The sequence below is a fragment of the Aquarana catesbeiana genome, linkage group LG12 (genome assembly GCF_042186555.1).
Source record: "Aquarana catesbeiana isolate 2022-GZ linkage group LG12, ASM4218655v1, whole genome shotgun sequence".
Taxonomy (NCBI): Eukaryota; Metazoa; Chordata; class Amphibia; order Anura; family Ranidae; genus Aquarana; species Aquarana catesbeiana.
In genome coordinates, this window is record NC_133335.1 from 150,690,222 (window position 1) to 150,710,016 (window position 19,795).

The following is a 19,795-nucleotide window of genomic DNA, read 5'->3' on the forward strand; positions in this document are numbered from 1 at the left end:
TGCAGGGGGGGTGAAAAGTGTGCCTGCGTGTTCTACTGTAATGTGTAGTGTTGGTGCACTTATTTGATGTCTTCTCTCCTCGGAAGCCGGAACGAAAAGGCTTCACGAGGAGAGATGTCATCACTTCCTCTGCTTCTGTTTACAGTTCAGAAGCAGAGGAAGCTCCTCATGGAGCTAATCCGACCACCGCAGGCACTGGGGGGGTTCGATCGGACCCCCCGCCCGCGAGCAGGCAGGGATGTACAGGTAAGCCCTTATGCCTGCCTGTGCCATTGTGCCGACATGCGGCGGTCGGCAACTGGTTAAAAACTCTTTGGTTGCTTTTGCAGTATGCTTCGGGTCATTGTCCATCTGCACTGTGAAGCGCCGTCCAATGAGTTCTGAAGCATTTTGCTGAATATGAGCAGATAATATTGCCCAAAACACTTCAGAATTCATCCTGCTGCTTTTGTCAACAGTCACATCATCAATAAATACAAGAGAACCGGTTCCATTGGCAGCCATACATGCCCACGCCATGACACTACCACCACCATGCTTCACTGATGAGGTGGTATGCGCTTTGGATCATGAGCAGTTCCTTTCCTTCTCCATACTCCTCTGTTCCCATCACTCTGGTACAAGTTGATCTTGGTCTCATCTGTCCAAAGGATGTTGTTCCAGAACTGTGAAGGCTTTTTTAGATGTTGTTTGGCAAACTCTAATCTGGCCTTCCTGTTTTTGAGGCTCACCAATGGTTTACATCTTGTGGTGAACCCTCTGTATGCACTCTGGTGAAGTCTTCTCTTGATTGTTGACTTTGACACACATACACCTACATCCTGGAGAGTGTTCTTGATCTGGCCAACTGTTGTAAAGGGTGTTTTCTTCACCAGGGAAAGAATTCTTTGGTCATCCACCATAGTTGTTTTCCGTGGTCTTCCGGGTCTTTTGGTGTTGCTGAGCTCACTGGTGCGTTCTTTCTTTTTAAGGATGTTCCAAACAGTTGATTTGGCCACACCTAATGTTTTTGCTATCTCTATGATGGGTTTTGTTTTTTCAGCCTAATGATGGCTTGCTTCACTGATGGTGACAGCTCTTTGGATCTCATATTGAGAGTTGACAGCAACAGATTCCAAATGCAAATAGCACACTTGAAATGAACTCTGGACCTTTTATCTGCTCCTTGTAAATGGGATAATGAGGGAATAACACACACCTGGCCATGGAACAGCTGAGCAGCCAATTTTTCCCATTACTTTTGGTCCCTTAAAAAGTGGGAGGCACATATACAAACTGTTGTAATTCCTACACCGTTCACCTGATTTGGATGTAAATACCCTCAAATTAAAGATGAAAGTCTGCAGATAAAGCACATCTTGTTCGTTTCATTTCTTATCCATTGCGGTGGTGTATAAAGCCAAAAAGATTAGAATTGTGTTGATGTCTCAATATTTATGGACCTGACTGTATGTTTGAGACAAGATTCTCCAGCTATATTACAAACTTGTAGGGGACAAATATCCTAATGAACCCCGCTTAACAGTCCTATCTATGTTACCGGGGTCATACAAACAAAACAAGAAAAGCTTAATTCGCCATTTGCTGACGGCTGCATGTTCAGTTATTGCTAGACCTCAGCGTCAACCAGTGTTCCCCTCTCCAGCGGATTGGGCCTGCAAAGTGGACAGGATCGAACATATTGAACGGATATTATCGTGGGATGCTGATAAAAGTGAGACTCACACTTTTATGTGGACTATTTGGTTACACTTCTGGGTTCTCTTCTGATTTTGACCCTTTTATAGCAGATACAGCTCCTACTGTTTCCCCTGGGCCCTCTCATAAGTAGCTTGATATACCTTATCCCCAACTTCCCTATCTTTCTTATACCCCCCCTTTCTTGATATACCTTATCCCCAACTTCCCTTTCTTTCTTATACCCCCCCCCCTTTTTTTTATTTAATTTTTCTCTTTCCATATTTCTCCGCCCTTTCTACTCCTCCTCCCTTACCTTTTTAAGATTATAGTAATCTAACCAGTAGATTCACCACACTTTCAGGCCATATGTGTTGAGCCTTGTATCTTTCTGTTTTCTACACCATTGTTTATAGTGCTCTACTGGTTACTTGATTTACCATTACTTGGTTTATTTCTACATTCGTTGATATCTACATGACTATGCTTATGTGATACATGTTCTTTTAATGTCCTTCCGATCCTAATGTATACTTGTTCATTCAATGGAAATATGTTATTTCTTGCCTATGTTTATTCAATGTGGTTTAAAAAAAATGCTTGAAACTTAATAAAACAGATTCAATATAACTGTTAATGACACCCACAAATCAGTTCATATATCGCAGTGCGATCTGCAAACCTGCAGAGGAATCGGATCGCAAGGGTGTGGACCAAAAAAAGGGTCCTGTTTGAGTTTGGTCCGAATGCGATGTGAATTCAGCCATACTATCTGTACGGGTGAAATCACATCGCACATAGATCGCATGTGTTTTGCGCTATAGTGCGGTGCGAATCACATTCGATATCAGACATCGCAGCAGTGTGAACCGGCCTTTATGGATGGCTGCATCAATCAATATGCACATTAATGCTGCAGATTTTACCATGGATGACATATTATTGTTCATATCTATGCTGAATCGTATCGGGTATGTTTAATCAGCAAAAAGAACATAACTTACAGCTGCCATATGTCTCTTGTGCCTAGTCCTCTTCTTTTAGTAGAAATTCTCCTCTATCTCCCCCCGTCAACACCATATGTGGTGTCAACACTTGGTTTTGTGAATATTTATACTATTTTGTTTTAACCAATAAAGTTATAATTCACAGGGAGGAGGTGCTCTTTTTTTTGTTTGTTTGTTTTAATCACATGTATACACCACCTTAAGGCTCCATGCACACAGGACGTTCAAAAAAGTCTTTCTGGACGTTGGATTGCTGGCAGGAAAATGCCGCTTTGAAAACGCGCTTTTAAAAACGCGTTTATGCAATGTAAAAAACGATGAACTCTGATAAAAGCGCAATTATGCACGTTTTTCAGCATTTTTTGTGGTCAGAAGAACTGCTCTTGAATTTCGATTTTAGGGAGTTCAGACAACAGCCCATAAACTCCCTTGCTGATAACTTAAAAAAACGTCCATGTGTGCATAGACACATAGGATAGCATATAGGGGAGTTTAAGGGCTGTTAAAAAAACGCCCAAACTCCCAAAAACATCAGTTTATCAGCTTCAGTGTGCATGAGGCCTGAATATCCTGAAGGAACCATTTCTCACACATACACATAACAAAATAAACTAATAACTTAATAGCATGTTTTGCTTTCAAATATGATAAAAGCAGGAAATCCAAATCTAAGATCAGACTATCTACAGCTGCCTTAGAAAAGGTCAGCATTGAATTTGTTTTTAAACTGAGTAATAATATACAGCCATGGCCAAAAGTTTTGAGAATAACACAAATATAATTTATATATATATTAATTTTCACAGTCTGCTGCCTCTGTTTTTATGATGGCAATTTGCATATACTCCAGAATGTTATGAAGAGTGATCAGATGAATTGCAATTGGTTGCAAAGTCTCTCTTTGCCATTAAAATGAACTTAATCCTAAAAAAAAAACATTTCAACTGCATTTCAGCCCTGCCACAAATGGACCAGCTGACATCATGTCAGCGATTCTCTCGTTAACACAGGTATCAGTGTTGACGAGGACAGGGCTGGAAATCACTCTGTAATGCTGATTGAGTTAGAACAGACTGGAAGATTTAAAAGGAGGGTGGTGCTTGAAATCATTGTTCTGTCTCTGTTAAAGGGGTTGTAAACCCTCACGGTTTTTCACCTTAATGCATTCTATACATTAAGGTGAAAGCCCCTTCCGTAGTGCTGCAGCCCCCCAGTTTTACTTAACTGAACGCTGTCATCCTCCAACCGGGAAGGAGCACACCATCGTTAGCTGGTGTCTTGTGTCCTGACTGGATAGATTGATAGCAGCGCAGCCATTGGCTCCCGCCAATAACATGGCGCCGGGGTCGAGTCCTGCATTCTGTGTGAATGGACACAGATGCAGGACTCGGGAGCGCGCCCACATGGGTGTCCACCTTAGGAGAGTCTTCTTCAACATGGACACTCGATGCGGGGAGGAGCCACCATTGCCGCTGAGGGACCCCAGAAGAGGAGGACCTGGGCCACTCTGCACAGTGGAGGTAAGTATAACATGTTTGTTATTTAAAAAAAAAAACAAGAGGGTTTACAACCCCTTTAACCATGGTTATCTGCAGTCATCATTGCTTTGCACAAAAAGGGATTCACAGGCAAGGATATTGCTACTGCTAAGATTGCACCTAAATCAATCATTTATTGGATCATCAAGAACTTCAAGGAGAGAGGCTCAATTGTTGTGCAGAAGGCTTCAAGAAAACGACAGCAATGGCAGGACTATCTCCTACAGTTGATTCAGCTGTGGGATCGGGGCACCACCAGTGCAAAGCTTGCTCAGGAATGGCAGAAGGCAAGTGTGAGTGCATTTGCACGCACAGTGAGGCAAAGACTTTTGGAGGATGGCTTGGTGTCAAGAATGGCAGCAAAAAAGCAACTTCTCTGCAGGAAAAAAAAAAAAAAAATCAAGGACAGACTGATATTCTGCAAAAAGTATAGGGATTAGACTGCTGGGGACTGGGGTAAAGTCATTTTCTCTGATGAATCCCCTTCCCGATTGTTTGGGGCATCCGGGAAAAAACCTTGTCCATAGAAGAAAAAGGTGAGCGCTACCATCTGTGCCATGCCAACAGTAAAGCATCCTGAGACCATTTATGTGTGGGGTTGGTTCTCAGCCACTTATCCTTCAGTAATTTTTTTAACTTTCCATCTATTAAATATTCTGCCCTTGTTGTTTTAACTTTGGATAGTAAAATATAATTTTTTTTGCCAGTAAATACAGTCCACTTCCTGTTTCTTGTCTGGTCGTTAGCCTAGGCTTATGACATCATGCACAGCTCTCTCTCTCACTCCCGTGAAAGATTGCCAGGAAGGGAGGGAGGTGTTTCGGGGGAGGGAGGGGTTTCGGGGGGGGGGGGGGGGGGGGGTTACCATAGTAACAGCTGACAAAAAGATGAAGCAGCAGACTTTGTGAAAATTAAAATTTGTGTCATTCTCAAAACTTTTGGCCACGACTGTACTACAGAATATACAGAGTATTAGTAATCACCTTAACAAAGGTGTCATCTAGTCGCACGGCTTGCTGAGCATCCTCCAGTGCTTCCCGGTACTTTCCCAGCATCATCAAGGTGGCTGCACGGTTTCCATAGTAACTAGCATTCTTGCACGAGCAATCTTGAAAAGACAAATTTAAAAATCAGGAATTTACTTTTAATGAAAGAAACAACTTGCATTAACATTAGTTACCCCTAGATGGCAACATTACACCATTTTCTACTGGCTACTTACTACATTCAACATCTCCGAAGTTAAAATCATCCCAAAGACAAAGGTCACATATTAAAAAAAGTCACCTCTCTCTACTACCCACCCACCCCCCAATTCATTAAATGCACCTGTCAAAATTGGAATTATCTCAGAGACGTTGCAATCCAATGTGAAAAGCAAGCTACATCTGCACAAGGTCAAAGCCCCTGGAAACAGACCCTAAAGCTGGGTATAAAAAGGGAGTTTATTTTCTTTCAGTCAGCTGGATGAAGAAAGAAAAATCTTACAGATCCCAACATCCACACAATGGACAATTTTCGGTCCATGTATACCTCGCTTAATGACTCCTTCACACATGTGATTAGAAGCATACAGCAGATTCTAGTGGCAAGATTCAGCCGATTCTTGTGGCTAGGATCACAGGGAGCGCAACTTGTACAAAGCAAGGATTGGCTGACAGGAGCTGGTGTTGTTCATAAGTATCCATACACATCCCGGGGTTATCCGTGGTTAGGGACAGATCTCTGGGTCAGCCATTTGTTCCTAACTGCAGGCAAGTACTCTATGTGCAGAAACACGTGAACAGCGGCAGGTCTTCTCAACCTGTTATTGCTTTGCACAGGTTGAGCTGTTCACATACACCTGTGATACCAGTTAGAAGGATCCACTGACTCTTTGCTGCTTAAATCCACCGAATGCGCCCCCCCCCCCCCCCCCCCCCCCCCAATCGCCTGTGTAAACAAGGCCTTATAGTGGTAAACTAACCTTGTGAATCTTCTTTCAAAAGGTTCATCAAATGGTGGAAATTTGTTTTTGTAGAACTAAGCAACCCAAATTTTATGTATAGGACAGCAAAGTTCAAACAGCTTGCTGGAAAAAAAATCCACTCAACACATAAATATCCCCCTTTGTTACCTCCAACTTAGATTACTAACATTACAGCCACAAAGTAAACTACAAATCATAAGTGAAAGCCTCTACAGGGAGGATACTGCTGAACTTCCTATTGAAAAGCAGTGCAACAACAAGCAAACAGGTGGAGCATTTCCCTGGACATCAGCTGCTCAGTCACCCCGGAGTTTTTAGAGTCAGTCCATATGGTCAGGAAGCAGCTGGAAGCAATGGCTGATCAGCTGATGTTACATCCTAGTGTGAGCTCTGAGGCATTGGTGGTTTTTTGGTTTTTGACTAGGAAATATGTTTCATACATGCATATTCCTGCTTTCAGCTTCCTAAAAGCAAAAGCATCCATTACAAAGGAAATCTGGATGTATACACAGCATGACCTCCTGTAATTTAATCTAGGACAGCTTCTCTCTCTGCTTTTGTTTACGCTCTTTAAAAAAGGGAGTTAAAACACAAACAAGAGCAATAGTCTAACCATTACCTCAGTTAAAAGGTCAACTGAGCCCTTATAACTGTAATGCAGTCAAGCTGCATATACAGTAAAGAATACAGGGCTCTTGACCCCTCATTATCCTGTTGTAGGACAGGGGTAGGCAACCTTGGAGAAGTGAAGAACTATTCTAAACAGATTTGAGAAACAATTTGCTAGGCTTTACTCTGGCCCAGCTGGCTGGTGCAGTGAAAACACCAGCCGAACCGAGCTCCAACTTGGCCAGGCCGGCCCGAACCGAGCTCTGACTTGGCCAGGCCGGCCTGAACAGAGCTCCGACTTGGCCAGACCGGTCCGAACAGAGCTCCGACTTGGCCAGGCCGGCCCGAACAGAGTTCTCGCCGAGAGGCTGAGCCAGGTGCCGGTCCAGGGTTGTGGGGCGAGACCAAACATTGTCAGGATCTTTCCCCAGCCTGGACCGGCTTCAGCCCACTGTCTGCTGAAAAGGGTCACAAAAGTCCAGAACGGACTGCACTCCTGTTATCCACAGGAGAAGTACAGCTAAACGAGCTTTAATGTTTGAATAAAAAGGTTTTATTGTGCAAGTAATGCACTTTGTTTTTTTTGTATGTAACGCAAAGTTCAGACAATGGCCACTTATGTGTATCACACATAGTAGATTCATAGGTGCCCTGTAACCAACAGCCAATATACCATTGTACACAGTCCCTTTGAACTGGGTAAGTTCTCCCCCAGTTCCACCATTACGTGCCCCCTAATCATGCCCCCCCCCCCCCCCCCCCCATATGTAGGGTGGCACAGGAAAGCCATGGTAAAACAAAAAACTGTTCGGCCAGGGTTAGCCACTAAGTGATTAACAGGATCAAAACATGTAGGACGAGTTAGAGGGTATGACAACAGGCAGGACAGTAAACCTGTTGAGTCACAAATTGTCGTTACGGACGTTTACATAATTGGAAACAAAGCCACAAAATAAATATGCTCATAGCCATACAGGTAATTGATTTAAGGGAATGTGTGCCCCATAAAGCATTTAGCACCCATTCAAGTGACAGCATCTTGAATGAGTGTTAAGTGCTGTCACTTCTTGTTCAAGTGACAGCATGGGAGTCAATCTATTCACAATCAGGGTTTTATAGGGGAGAAATAAAGGTCAAAGTCATTGTCCAGGGCTGCTGAAATTGAGGCCAGCTATTCTAGAAAAGTAGAAGAGGAGGAGGGGAGCATGTAAGTAGTATTTGCAGGGTGTGAAGGTGGGGAGAATATTGAAAATGAAATGCGGAGTGGGTCAATGGTTCTTGGAACATAGGAAGTTGAAAAGAAGAATACGCACACACTGAAAACTTGTATTTAAGCAGAAAACTAAGGGGGAAAATGCACACACACTTTAGACAGGTCTTTTGAGGACTAATGTTCACAAGTAGGGATGAGCCCGACGTTCGCCGAACAGCGAACATTATGCCGTGTTCGCGGCAAACTCGAAAGCCGCAGAACACCGTTAAAAGTCTATGGGACATTAACATGAAAAAACAAAAGTGCCCATTCTAAAGGCTTATATGCAATTTATTGCCAGAAAAAGTGTTTGGGGACCCAGGTCCTGCTCCAGGGGACATGTATTAATGCAAAAAAAAAAAGTTTTAAAAACGGACGTTTTTTTGAGAGCAGTGATTTTAATAATGCTTAAAGTGAAACAATAAAAATGAAATATTCCTTTAAATATCGTGCCTGGGGGGTGTATATAGTATGGCTGTAAAGTGGCACATTTTTCCCGTGTTTAGAACAGTGCCACAGCAAAATGACATTTCTAAAGGAAAAAAAGTCATTTAAAACTGATCACGGCTGTAATGAATTGTCGGGTCTCTGCAATATAGATGAAACTCATTGAAAAAAAACGGCATGGGTCCCCCCCCCAGTCCATTACCAGGCCCTTTGTGTCTGGTATGAATATTAAGGGGAACCCTGAACCAAAAAATAAAATAAAAATTTGCATGGGGGTCCCCCCAAAATTCATACCAGGCCCTTCAGGTCTGGTATGGATATTAAGGGGAACCCTGCGTCAAATTTTTGGGATGAAGAATGGGATGCTTTTGGATGTTTCAATGTGACCCTAAAGTGATTGTAAACGATCACCTTGCAAAACAACCCATTCAGTTTAAAATAAAAATGAAAGGCAAAACATTTTTGTATAGATATAAAAAAAACATTATAAATACCTTTTTTTTTTTAAATATATGATCACATTCCCTCTGTTTTCAGCTGCATAAGAGCTGGGGGGAGGAGAAGCTGCACTGAGCTTGCCAGTGAATGGTTGTGCAGCTGGGGGAGTGTCAGGACAAATCCGACCATTGGAGAAGAGTACACCGAGTTCCCAGCATAGCTAGAGAACCAACCACAGTGTGCTCTTCTGCATATTGTGGTCAGTCTTTAATAGGAAAGTGATGGTACTAGCAGGAACACCAGGGATTTCACATAAAGGAAGCAATGCAAAGAGAACAGGATACTTTCTCATACAAGTACATGGTACAGCAGGCGCATAAGGAATATGAAGTGTTTGGGAAATAAACGTTTTTAAGTTTTGTCGTAATGTCTGAAAAATTCCTCCTGTGGCAACTTCTCACATAAGGAAAGGGGACAATCATCTTCATCCTCAGCTGACTGTGCTGAAGCAGCGGCAGCCACAGAAAATTGAAAAGTGGATGATGGAGGAGAGAGGGTGGAAGCACACTTGTGGCTAGAGATGGGCGGAACACCCATGTTTCGTTCGCAGCAGAACGGGAAAAGTTCTGCCCCAAACAGTGAACTGTATTGAAGTCTATGGGAGCCGAACATGAGAAATCAAAAGTGACCATTTTGAAGGCTTATATGCAAGTAATTGGCCATGAAAGGTGTATGGGAGTTCGGGCACAGCCGTGGGGGAAAGAGACCAATGCAATTTTTTTTTCTTTAAAACAATGGTTTTTCAGGAGCAGTGATTTTATTGATGCAAAAAGCACAACAATAAAAAAAAAAAAAAAAAAAAAAAAAAAAAAAAGGAAAAGTTCCTTTAAATATATTCCTTGGGGAGGGAGGGGGTCCGCTTCGTCTTCCTATAAAGTTGCGCATCTGTAGCATGTAAAGAACATGCTGCAGCAAAAATGACGTTTCTAAAAAAGAAATGAAAAGAAAAAAAAAAAAAAAAAAACACAAAAAACAGTCAAATCACATTTAAAATGTTGCAACTGCCGGCTCCCTGCTATTTAATAAAAAAAAAAAATGTAAGAAAAAAATGGCGTAGCCCCCCCCCCCCCCCCCCCCCCGATCCAGCATGTACCAGTTTGTGATGTCACAGGGGGGGGTGTGCCATCAGGTAACATAGCCAGGTGGCCCCACTCTTACCTATAAAAGAACTGTCAAACAGTAAGCCAGCCATTCGGCGGTTTGCCTTCATGGCGGCTGGAGTGTTTTTTATTTATTTTTCAGTTATCTGGTCGGCAGCGTCTTGATTGAAGATGGATCTACCTGGGGGGGACACTTTTTTAATAAAAGAATTGTCAAAAATTGTCTGTCTTTATTATTTTTTGACACTTTTTTGGTAGATGGGTAGGGGAATGTACTCCATACTCATTGACATGGGGGGGGCGGGGGATTTGGGGGCCCCCATGTTAATAGGGGCTTCCAGATTCTGATAAGCCCCCTGCCCACAGACCCCCATAACCACAGCCCAGGGCTGTGGGGAATAGACCCCCCCCCATGTTGAGGGCAATGGCCTAGAATGGTTCGGGGGGGGGGGGCGGCTCACTCCTTCCCCACCCCCATTTGCTGGCCTGCTAGGCTGCATGCCTGGGATAAGGGTCTGGTATGAATTTGGGGGGGGGGGGCACCACACAGTTTTCTTTTTATTTTCACTCCTTCCCCACCCCCATTTACTGGCCTGCTAGGCTGCATGCCTGGGATAAGGGTCTGGTATGAATTGGGGGGGGCACCACAGTTTTCTTTTTATATTTTTACTGGCAACTTTATTTTTATTTTTATTCAGCTGTCAGCGGTGAAGCCCATTGACAGCTGATGACTCATTGGTTGTTAAGGACGCTGTGGCCAGCTTCCCAGTCACAATCAGGGCGCAGTGCAATGCATTCGGCGGGGCGAACACCTGCCGAACACCCTGTAAATTCAGGCGAACAGCCAATGTTTGGCCAATGTTTGGCCTGAACTCATGCTCGGACCGAACCCTTCGCCCAACACTACTTGTGGCCCCTGAGTTCTGAGTCAGCTTACATGGCAGTAATTTTCCCCACAGACTCAAGACATAGTAGCAGAGAACTCTTCTATAGATAAGACACAGGATGGAGTTACCTTGGAAGGGGTAAGTAAGGGAAGACTTAGCAATGTTGAGGCAGAGGACAGTGGTACAATCTCAGTATTGGGTCACTTATGAAGCATCCTGCAAGATCCCTGGCACTGTCAGAGGATTGTAACCTGGCAAGGCTGCCCACAAGAGGTATTCACAAACTGCTGGTTGATTAACAAGGGTTAATGTCGTTTGTAGCCAGGTCACTGTAAGACAGCAGGAAACCCAAACGGCCAAAGGATCTTTGAGGTTGTACATAGGCAGAAGAAATGGCAGGAAGGCAATTAGGCCCCCAGACACTGGAAATGGAGCATGCTTGTGCAGTGAGATTCCGGGAGACTTGCAAAGGAATGGAGTGGAACCTGCACAGCTGCAGTAGATGGCACTAGAGTGCCAAACTTAAATGTGGAACAGCTCCCCTTTGTGCCAGCTGTGCACCAATAGCATTACAGCCAGGTACCCATATGTTAATCCCTTGGGGGAAGAACGGAAGCAAAGTAAGCACCATAAGGCTCCCCAAGCCCAAACTCACGGCAGCTTAGGTTGTCACAGTGCTACACTGGGGATAGAGAGAAAGAATTCAGAAACATGTCACTGCCATTTGTTCTTGCCCCTCCAGTGGACACGCTATTTAAGGAGTGTTCAGGGACAAGGTTACGCTAAATGGGTGCCCTGCAACCCTGGACCCGTAAAAGCATTGTAAAGAAGAAGAATACTGATAAAAAAGTAAAGAAAATGTGTTACTTCTTTCAGGAGGAGAAAGAGCTCCAGTCTCCTAGGACACTAGAAAAAAAAAAAATGACATGATGGGAACGGGAGGCATTATCCTAGGCTGTCCTTACAGCTTTGTTTGCCAGCGTTTGATCTCCTTAAGCACTTGCCGACCGCCTCACGCAGATATACTGCGGTAGAATTGCACATGCAGGCAGAGTAACGTATGGGTACCTTACTCCCCTCCCCCGGTGCTCGAGGCGGTCGGCATCATTGCAGGAGCGATCCGTCCTGAGGGGGAGGCCACTGATTCATGGCCTCTCCCTCATGATCACTCCTGACAAATGGGAAGCTTCCTCTGCTTCTGAAATGTAAACAGAAGCAGAGGAAGTGATGTCATCTCTCCTCGTGGAGCCTTTTCGTTCCAGCTCCCGAGGAGAGAAGACATCAATGTGAGTTTGCACCAACAGCACACTAACACCAGTACACATAGGCACACAAATCACCCCCCAATCACCCCCCCTGCAACCCCTGTCACAGTGACACCAATAGCAGTTTTGATTTTTTTACTGTTCACTGCATTAGTGTCATTTTGTGTCTGTTATAAGTGTTCGGGCAATTAGTGGTAGGCCCCTTTAGGTCTAGGGTACCCCCCTCATAAAGGTTTAACCCCTTGATCACCCCCCAGTTAACCCTTTCACCCCCTGTCACCAGTGTCCCTAATCGTTCATTTTTCTGATCGCCGTATAAGTGTCACGGGTGATGCTAGTTAGCCTGTTAGTTATTTAGGATCACCGTCATCTTTTTATAGCATCAGGTACCCCCATATACTACCTAATAAAGGTTTTAACCCCCTGATTGCCCCCAAGTTAACCCTTTCACCAGTGATCACCGTATAAGTGTTACGGGTGACGCTGGTTAGTTTGTTTTTTATACCCGCCATTTATAACCCAATAAAGGTTTAACTCCCTGATCGCCCGGCGGGTGATATCAGTTAGGATTTAGTGTCAGTCAGGGTCCGAGTCGCCCCAGGCAGCGTCAGATTAGTGCCAGTACCGCTAACACCCCCGCATGCATCATACACCTCCCTTAGTGATATAGTGTCTGAACGGATCAATATCTGATCAGATCTATACTAGCGTACCCAGCAGTTTAGGGTTCCCAAAAACGCAGTGTTAGCAGGATCAGCCAAAAGTGTGAACAAGATATGGTGAAAAATACTCCTGCGCTTGTGAGATCGTTTGCTGTAAAACAAAGGTAGTATTGTAGTCAGAGATAGGACTGGGGGAGATGATGGAGCGTGTTCCGCTGCCTTAGCTGACCAGGGGTGGTCTGGAAAGGACTGTTTAGTAGGAATGGGTGGAAGGCGCGTGATCAGACGCTTACATCAGGAAATGTATGGTTTATTTATGTAAAAGAATACAGACATATAGTCATATAGATATAAAATCATACAAATACTACATAATATTATATAAAAAAAAAAAAAAAAAAGGGAAAACAGGTAACAAAATAAGTACTAGGAAGTTAAAATTGGGGTGTGCCCATGTTGAGGCAGGTATTTAAGAAAGGCTGACGCGTTTCGAGGAAAACCTCTTCATCAGAGCCAGGAGAACTGGAGCACAGTCTGTATGGGCCGGTAGGCGGACATGTGTACATGGGGAGAGGTGGTGTTGCTAGTAGGAGGATGTGTCCTGTGATGGACAATTGATTATTCCAAGTTCCATACCCAGGTGTTCTAGATGGGGTATAAATAAGAACAATATATACCGTACACTACAGACTGGAGACGTAAGATAAGTTTACATTAAAAAATGCATTCATAAAATGATAAAAAGTATATAATATAAATATATTAGAAATAAAAATTACCATATCAGTACAAAAAATTAATGATAGGTAGTGGGATTTTGAAGCACAGAACATGAGATTGTAGTCTAAATACATACAAATGAAAAAATCTACGCATACATAAGTGTACACACACATACTCGTGTACACTTACATGCATATACATACACGTGCATAATACAAACGCAAGTAAATGCATAAAAAAAAAAAAAAAAAAAACCTATATTCATATGAGAGGGGGGGGGGGGGGGGGGGCGATGGTAAATGAAGTAAAAAGTGCACTGAGACACATTGAGAGATATTGTCTCTCCGCATGGTAAAACCGGTTGTGCTTTTGTCCAAAGGACATGCGCATGCGTGTAAAAACTCTGCCAGCACGTAAAACGCTGTGCTGGAACAGATATGTGGAGGTATGCCCCTGTTCTCTGAAAGCACAAATGGGGGCACAAAGATGGCCATGTGGTTTGTGCAAAAACAGAAATGTGTTCATTCAAATGGAAATCCAAAAAAATATATACAAAAATGCATATATCAAATGTACATAAAAATCTAAAACGCATATGCATATATATACATAGATAAAGAAACAATATGCACAAAATAAATATATGTATATATTCACATAAATCTGTACACATATATATATATATATACACATACACACATATGCACACATATGTATATATATACATGCACACATATACATGTCCACATGCATACACACACATGTGGAGACCACCCCTACACAGCATGTATTGTGCCTATGTAGAACCAGTGTCATGGCGGTAGGGTGGGAATGTGTAGTTTGTGCAACGCAATAGCGGAGAGTGGCGGGAGTGGATACGTTAGGGGGATAATCTGGTGTTGGTGACCAAATATTGGAGGTGGCAGACAGGTGGGCTGATGACAGAATGCACCTACCTATGGATGTAAATAGATTGTATTTTCTTTTTGTGGTGCTGTTAGGCTGTCAGATGTGCCTGTAGTGAAACATAAGTTGAGCAGGGAAAGTAAGCAAGCTCTTATGGACACTGCTGGGTTTAACAGGATAAGGAAGTTACAAAGACCATTGTGGCTAACCTGTCTCAGGAGAAGTGTGTAAACACAGCTGCAAACTGTAGAGATCCTTTTGGAGTGGAGAGCCGTGTGATCCTGGCAGCAGAAGGGGGGGAGGAGGAGGGAGGAGGTGTCCTTGAGGCAGCTGATGCCTGGATAGAAAGCGTCTTGCTGCCTAGGGATAGGAAAGGTTTTGTGATGAGGTTGTGCTGGGGGTTTAAAAGACTCTGGGGGGCGGGTCCGAGGGCATGAATGAAAAGGCTATTATTGAATCCAATTAAGCCATATAAAGTAATGTGATATGAAAAGTGTGACTATGATTTGAATAGTGAACCGGAGGTATTTTGTGCAGAACATATACATATACATACACACATACATATATATATATATATATACATACATACACATATACATATACATACACATACACACACAGGTTTATATGGGTTGTATAACTGCAGAAGTGAATAATATGAGGAGAAATGGTGTACATGAAACTGCGGGGACAGGAGAGGGTATGCAGGGTTTACCGTATGGTGGAATGATGGTGATGATATGAAGGGGATCACAGGTAATAAGGGGGGGGGGTGGCTAGGATAGAGGGGGGGGGGCAAAGCATAATGGTGATATTCTGTATCTAGATGGCCCCGTGGATATCTAGATCTTCATTCATTCCATCGGGAACCAATGACCCAAGAGTGAAAATCCAGAATGATTCTTGTTTACAGAGTCTTCTGAATCTCCTCCCATTGTCAGCGTCTTTTTTGATAGCTTCAATGCCAAACACTTTGATGCCTGTTGGATTGCTGTTATGACATTCTCTGAAATGCCTAGGTACTGAACAGCTGTGGCATTTTTTATTTTTACTCTGATGGTACGTGTTACTATTGATTATGCTGCATTTGTGTTCGCTAAATCTTGTCCTGAGTGGACGTATTGTGCGCCCAACATACAGAAGACCGCATGGACAGATAAGACCATAGACTACATAGGAGGTACCGCAATTGATGAACTGTTTGATTTTGTGGTACTGGCCGTCGGACCCCATGATTTTTTTGCGGTGTGCCATGAAGGCACAGGCTCCACAGTTTTTGGTTCCACACTTGTAGTTGCCTTTCTGGTCGAAGATGGATGCCCAATTGCCAGTGGGGGTCTTGGTTTGGTTCTGAGGTTTTCCTACTCTACTCGGAGCTATTAGGCTTCTAAGATCTTTGGATTTTCGAAACACAACTACTGGTTTGGGTGGTAGAACTGGATTGAGGATGGGATCCTGCTTGAGAATGTTCCAATTTTTCTCAATGGCTCTCTGTATGTCGAATGCTTTGGTGTTATATTGTGTACTGAATCTGATGGGGTTGGAGATATTGCTGTCGGTGGTCCTTTTATTGCCGCTTGTTTTGTTAGCCTCCATTGCCATAGTGACAGAGGGATGTTCGTCATACTGGGTCCAATATTTGTAAAAGGCCTGTTTGATGAGTGATTCTTCATAACCCTTCTCAAGAAATTTCTTTTTTAAGATGGATCCCTGTTTTTCATAGTCACTTTTCTTAGTGCAGGTTTTCTTCAGCCTGCAGAATTGCCCGTGGGGTATGTTACGGATCCATTTGGGATGGTGGTGACTTTTGGCGTGGAGGTAGGAATTTCCAGCACTATGTTTGAAATGGGTTTTGGATATAATGCTGCCTTCCTCGATTTGCAGGTCTAAATCCAGAAAGACGAGTGATGTGTTGTCGACTACATGGGTAAAAGAGATACCATAAGGATTGGAGTTGCAGTATTCCAGAAATTTGTTTAGATCCATATGTGATCCGTTCCAAATGATCAGGATGTCATCAATGTATCGGGTGTAGAGGGCGAGCTGATCTTTAAAAGGATTGTTGGCCCAGATGAACAGATCTTCCCACATGCCCATGAAGAGGTTTGCGTAGCTAGGTGCAAATTTTGCTCCCATGGCAGTTCCCTTGGTTTGGCAAAAATACTCGCCCACGAAGGAGAAGTAGTTGTGAGTGAGGCAGAATTCGATGGAGTCGAGGAGGAATTTGGTCTGTAGAGGGTGTATGTTACTCTTGGAGAGAAAGTGTTTGGCTGCTTCTATGCCATATTTGTGTTCGATGGAGGTATAAAGAGAAGAGACATCCAATGAGAGCCATTTGAAATGCGGTTGCCAAGAAAATGATGAAAGGATGTCGAGCATGTGTCCGGAATCTTTTACGTATGATGGTAGTTGTATTACTAAGTCTTGTAGGAAGTGGTCGATATAACAACCTAGATTGCTGGTTAAGCTGTCGATCCCAGCAACAATAGGTCTGCCCGGTGGATTTGTCTGATTCTTGTGAATTTTGGGGATATGGTAGAAATGGGGAGTCAGTGGATGCTGTTTGTTAAGGAAAAGGAGTTCGCTTTTCGTGATGACTCCTTTATCCATAGCTTGATTTAATAGGACTTCGAGGGAGGTTGCAAAAGATGGTAGTGGGTCAGCAGGGAGTTTCTCATATGTGTCAGTATCTCCAAGGAGTCTCAGGGCCTCTGCCAGATAGTCAGCTTGATTTTGAATTACTAGACCACCACCTTTATCAGCTTGCCTAATAATGATGTCTTCTCTATCCTGGAATTTCTTAAGGATCTCTTTGGGGACTTCGTGGTCTTTGTTCTTAATGTTTATGGATTTGTCACTGAGACAATTTTTTTGACAGATCCTTTTAATTTCATCCAGCACTATCTCATAGAATATTGGAATGAATTTTCCTTTTGCCCAATGGGGATGGAAGGAAGACTTGGGTTTGAAGTCGGTGTGTGTGATCTGTTTTTCCATGAGGGCTAAGAGTTCTGGTTCAGTTTCATAGTCCTCGCAGACTCCCTCCTGAAAAAGACTCTCCAAGTTTTCGAGTGCGTTGTCCGTATTTGGTGCAATATTGTCAGATGGGGGGCTTGTGGATAAGGATGGTGCTTCAGAGGGTGATTCACGAAGGGCAAAATACCTTTTCAGGGTGAGATTTCTTATATACCTATTTAGGTCTAAAAAGATCTCAAAAAGGTTTGGAGGGTTTTTTGGGGCAAAGTTGAGACCTTTGCGAAGGATGTTGAGTTCTGTGTCATCGAAGACTGAACTAGATAGATTGAAGATCTTAATTGTAGTATGTGTTGGAATTATCTTTTCCCTTTTTTTGGTGCTCTTTCCTCCTCGTCTACCTCTTCTTCTCCATCTTCTCTTTTTCTTATCGACCTCTGTTGGAATTCCAGAGGGGTTTTTTGTTGTTGTTGTGCCATGGGGTTCCAGTTTCCCACAGCTCCCTCTTCTAAAAAAATACATGGTTGTGTGTTTTCCATCGGTATTTGCTGAATGGGTGTATTGTTCATCTGGTAGCTGGTGTGGTGGTTGGTTGTGGTGGTATCTGGCAGTAGAGTGTGGTTCATGCTTTTTGTTGAGGTAGTGACAGAGTCATAAGTATGACCTTGTGTTTGCTGGGCTTTGGCTCCTGATGGTGGAGTTCGGCCATTTTCCAGTTTATTGGCCCATTTGTTTTTATTGTTGTGGGATGAAGGATAGTAGGCTGCTGTCACCTGGTGGTATCTCTGGGTCGGGGGATGCCCCTCTTTCCTTTTCCCTTGAATATTATTGGTGGGATGTTTCTGTGGTTGGGAGTTTCTGTGCGATCTCTGTCTTGTGGTGTTGCCCTTATTTGTGTTAGGTTTTTTGTGGCATGGAGGGCCCATAGGGCGTATGTCATTACGAGGGAGTGATTTTGACTTGTTTGTGAGAGGGCCAGCGCCATCGGTTGGTCTTTTCCATTCAAATTCGCGCCCATACAGATAGTCTAATCTGTCCCTCTCAAATTTGCCTGACTTCTTACTGATGAGATTGGTTTCAAAAGTGACCATGTGGTCATTTATCTTCTTATCCCAATCGTTGAAAGACGTGAGATCAGTGAAGGGGGCCAAATCATCCTGGACATTTTTCAAGTCATTGCGGATTTTAAGTAGGTTTCTCTCCCTTTGAGTGATGATTGATGAGAGTAATTTCTTATTTAGTTCTCTCATTTGGATTGCCCATGCATCCTTAAGATCATCGTCTAGCCATATGCAAGTCTTAGTTAGTCTTAGGCCTCTTGGCACACGGTTTGTTTTGATATAATTTTCTAATAGTAGAATGTCCCACCATTGTGTCATCTCTTTCTGCAGAATGTTTCTCAATTTGGAAAAAAGTGCTATCATGAGTTCCTCCCTTGTGGGAGTGATTTCTGGTGTAGTGGAAATTTCTGTTGGTTTGTGGCATGTTTCATGTGCTTCAATGCTATTGGAGAAACCTCTTGCCAGAGAGGTCCGTCTCAGTTCTCTTTGTTCAATAGATAAGACCATGTTGGTCTAGTAGTAGAATATTTTGTGACCTGATGTGTGGTAGGGTCTGCTGACCTTGGTAGTGTTCAGAGAATGAACTTAGACAAAAGGCACGTCTCACTCGAGCTGCGGGAGACCCCTGGAGGCTAATGCAAAAGTGGGAACAAGATATGGTGAAAAATACTCCTGCGCTTGTGAGATCGTTTGCTGTAAAACAAAGGTAGTATTGTAGTCAGAGATAGGACTGGGGGAGATGATGGAGCGTGTCCCGCTGCCTTAGCTGACCAGGGGTGGTCTGGAAAGGACTGTTTAGTAGGAATGGGTGGAAGGCGCGTGATCAGACGCTTACATCAGGAAATGTATGGTTTATTTATGTAAAAGAATACAGACATATAGTCATATAGATATAAAATCATACAAATACTACATAATATTATATAAAAAAAAAAAAAAAAAAAAAAAAGGGAAAACAGGTAACAAAATAAGTACTAGGAAGTTAAAATTGGGGTGTGCCCATATTGAGGCAGGTATTTAAGAAAGGCTGACGCGTTTCGAGGAAAACCTCTTCATCAGAGCCAGGAGAACTGGAGCACAGTCTGTATGGGCCGGTAGCAGGATCGTATGGGCCGGTAGCAGGATCAGCCCAGATACCCGCTGGCACCTGTGTTTTGCCCCTCCGCCCAGCCCACCCAAGTGCTGTATCGATCGATCACTGTCACTCACTAAACACAT

The 19,795-nt window shown here is 43.4% G+C and overlaps 1 protein-coding gene across 1 annotated transcript in view; it reads right to left on the bottom strand.

Annotated features, from left to right (window-relative positions):
* Window positions 1-19,795, bottom strand: part of DNAJC7 (DnaJ heat shock protein family (Hsp40) member C7) — a 225,916-nt gene that overhangs the window by 116,668 nt on the left and 89,453 nt on the right. The window contains exon 3 of the mRNA XM_073608401.1: window positions 5,206-5,330. Coding sequence (XP_073464502.1) covers window positions 5,206-5,330 — 125 coding nt within the window. The remainder of the gene's footprint in view (window positions 1-5,205; window positions 5,331-19,795) is intronic.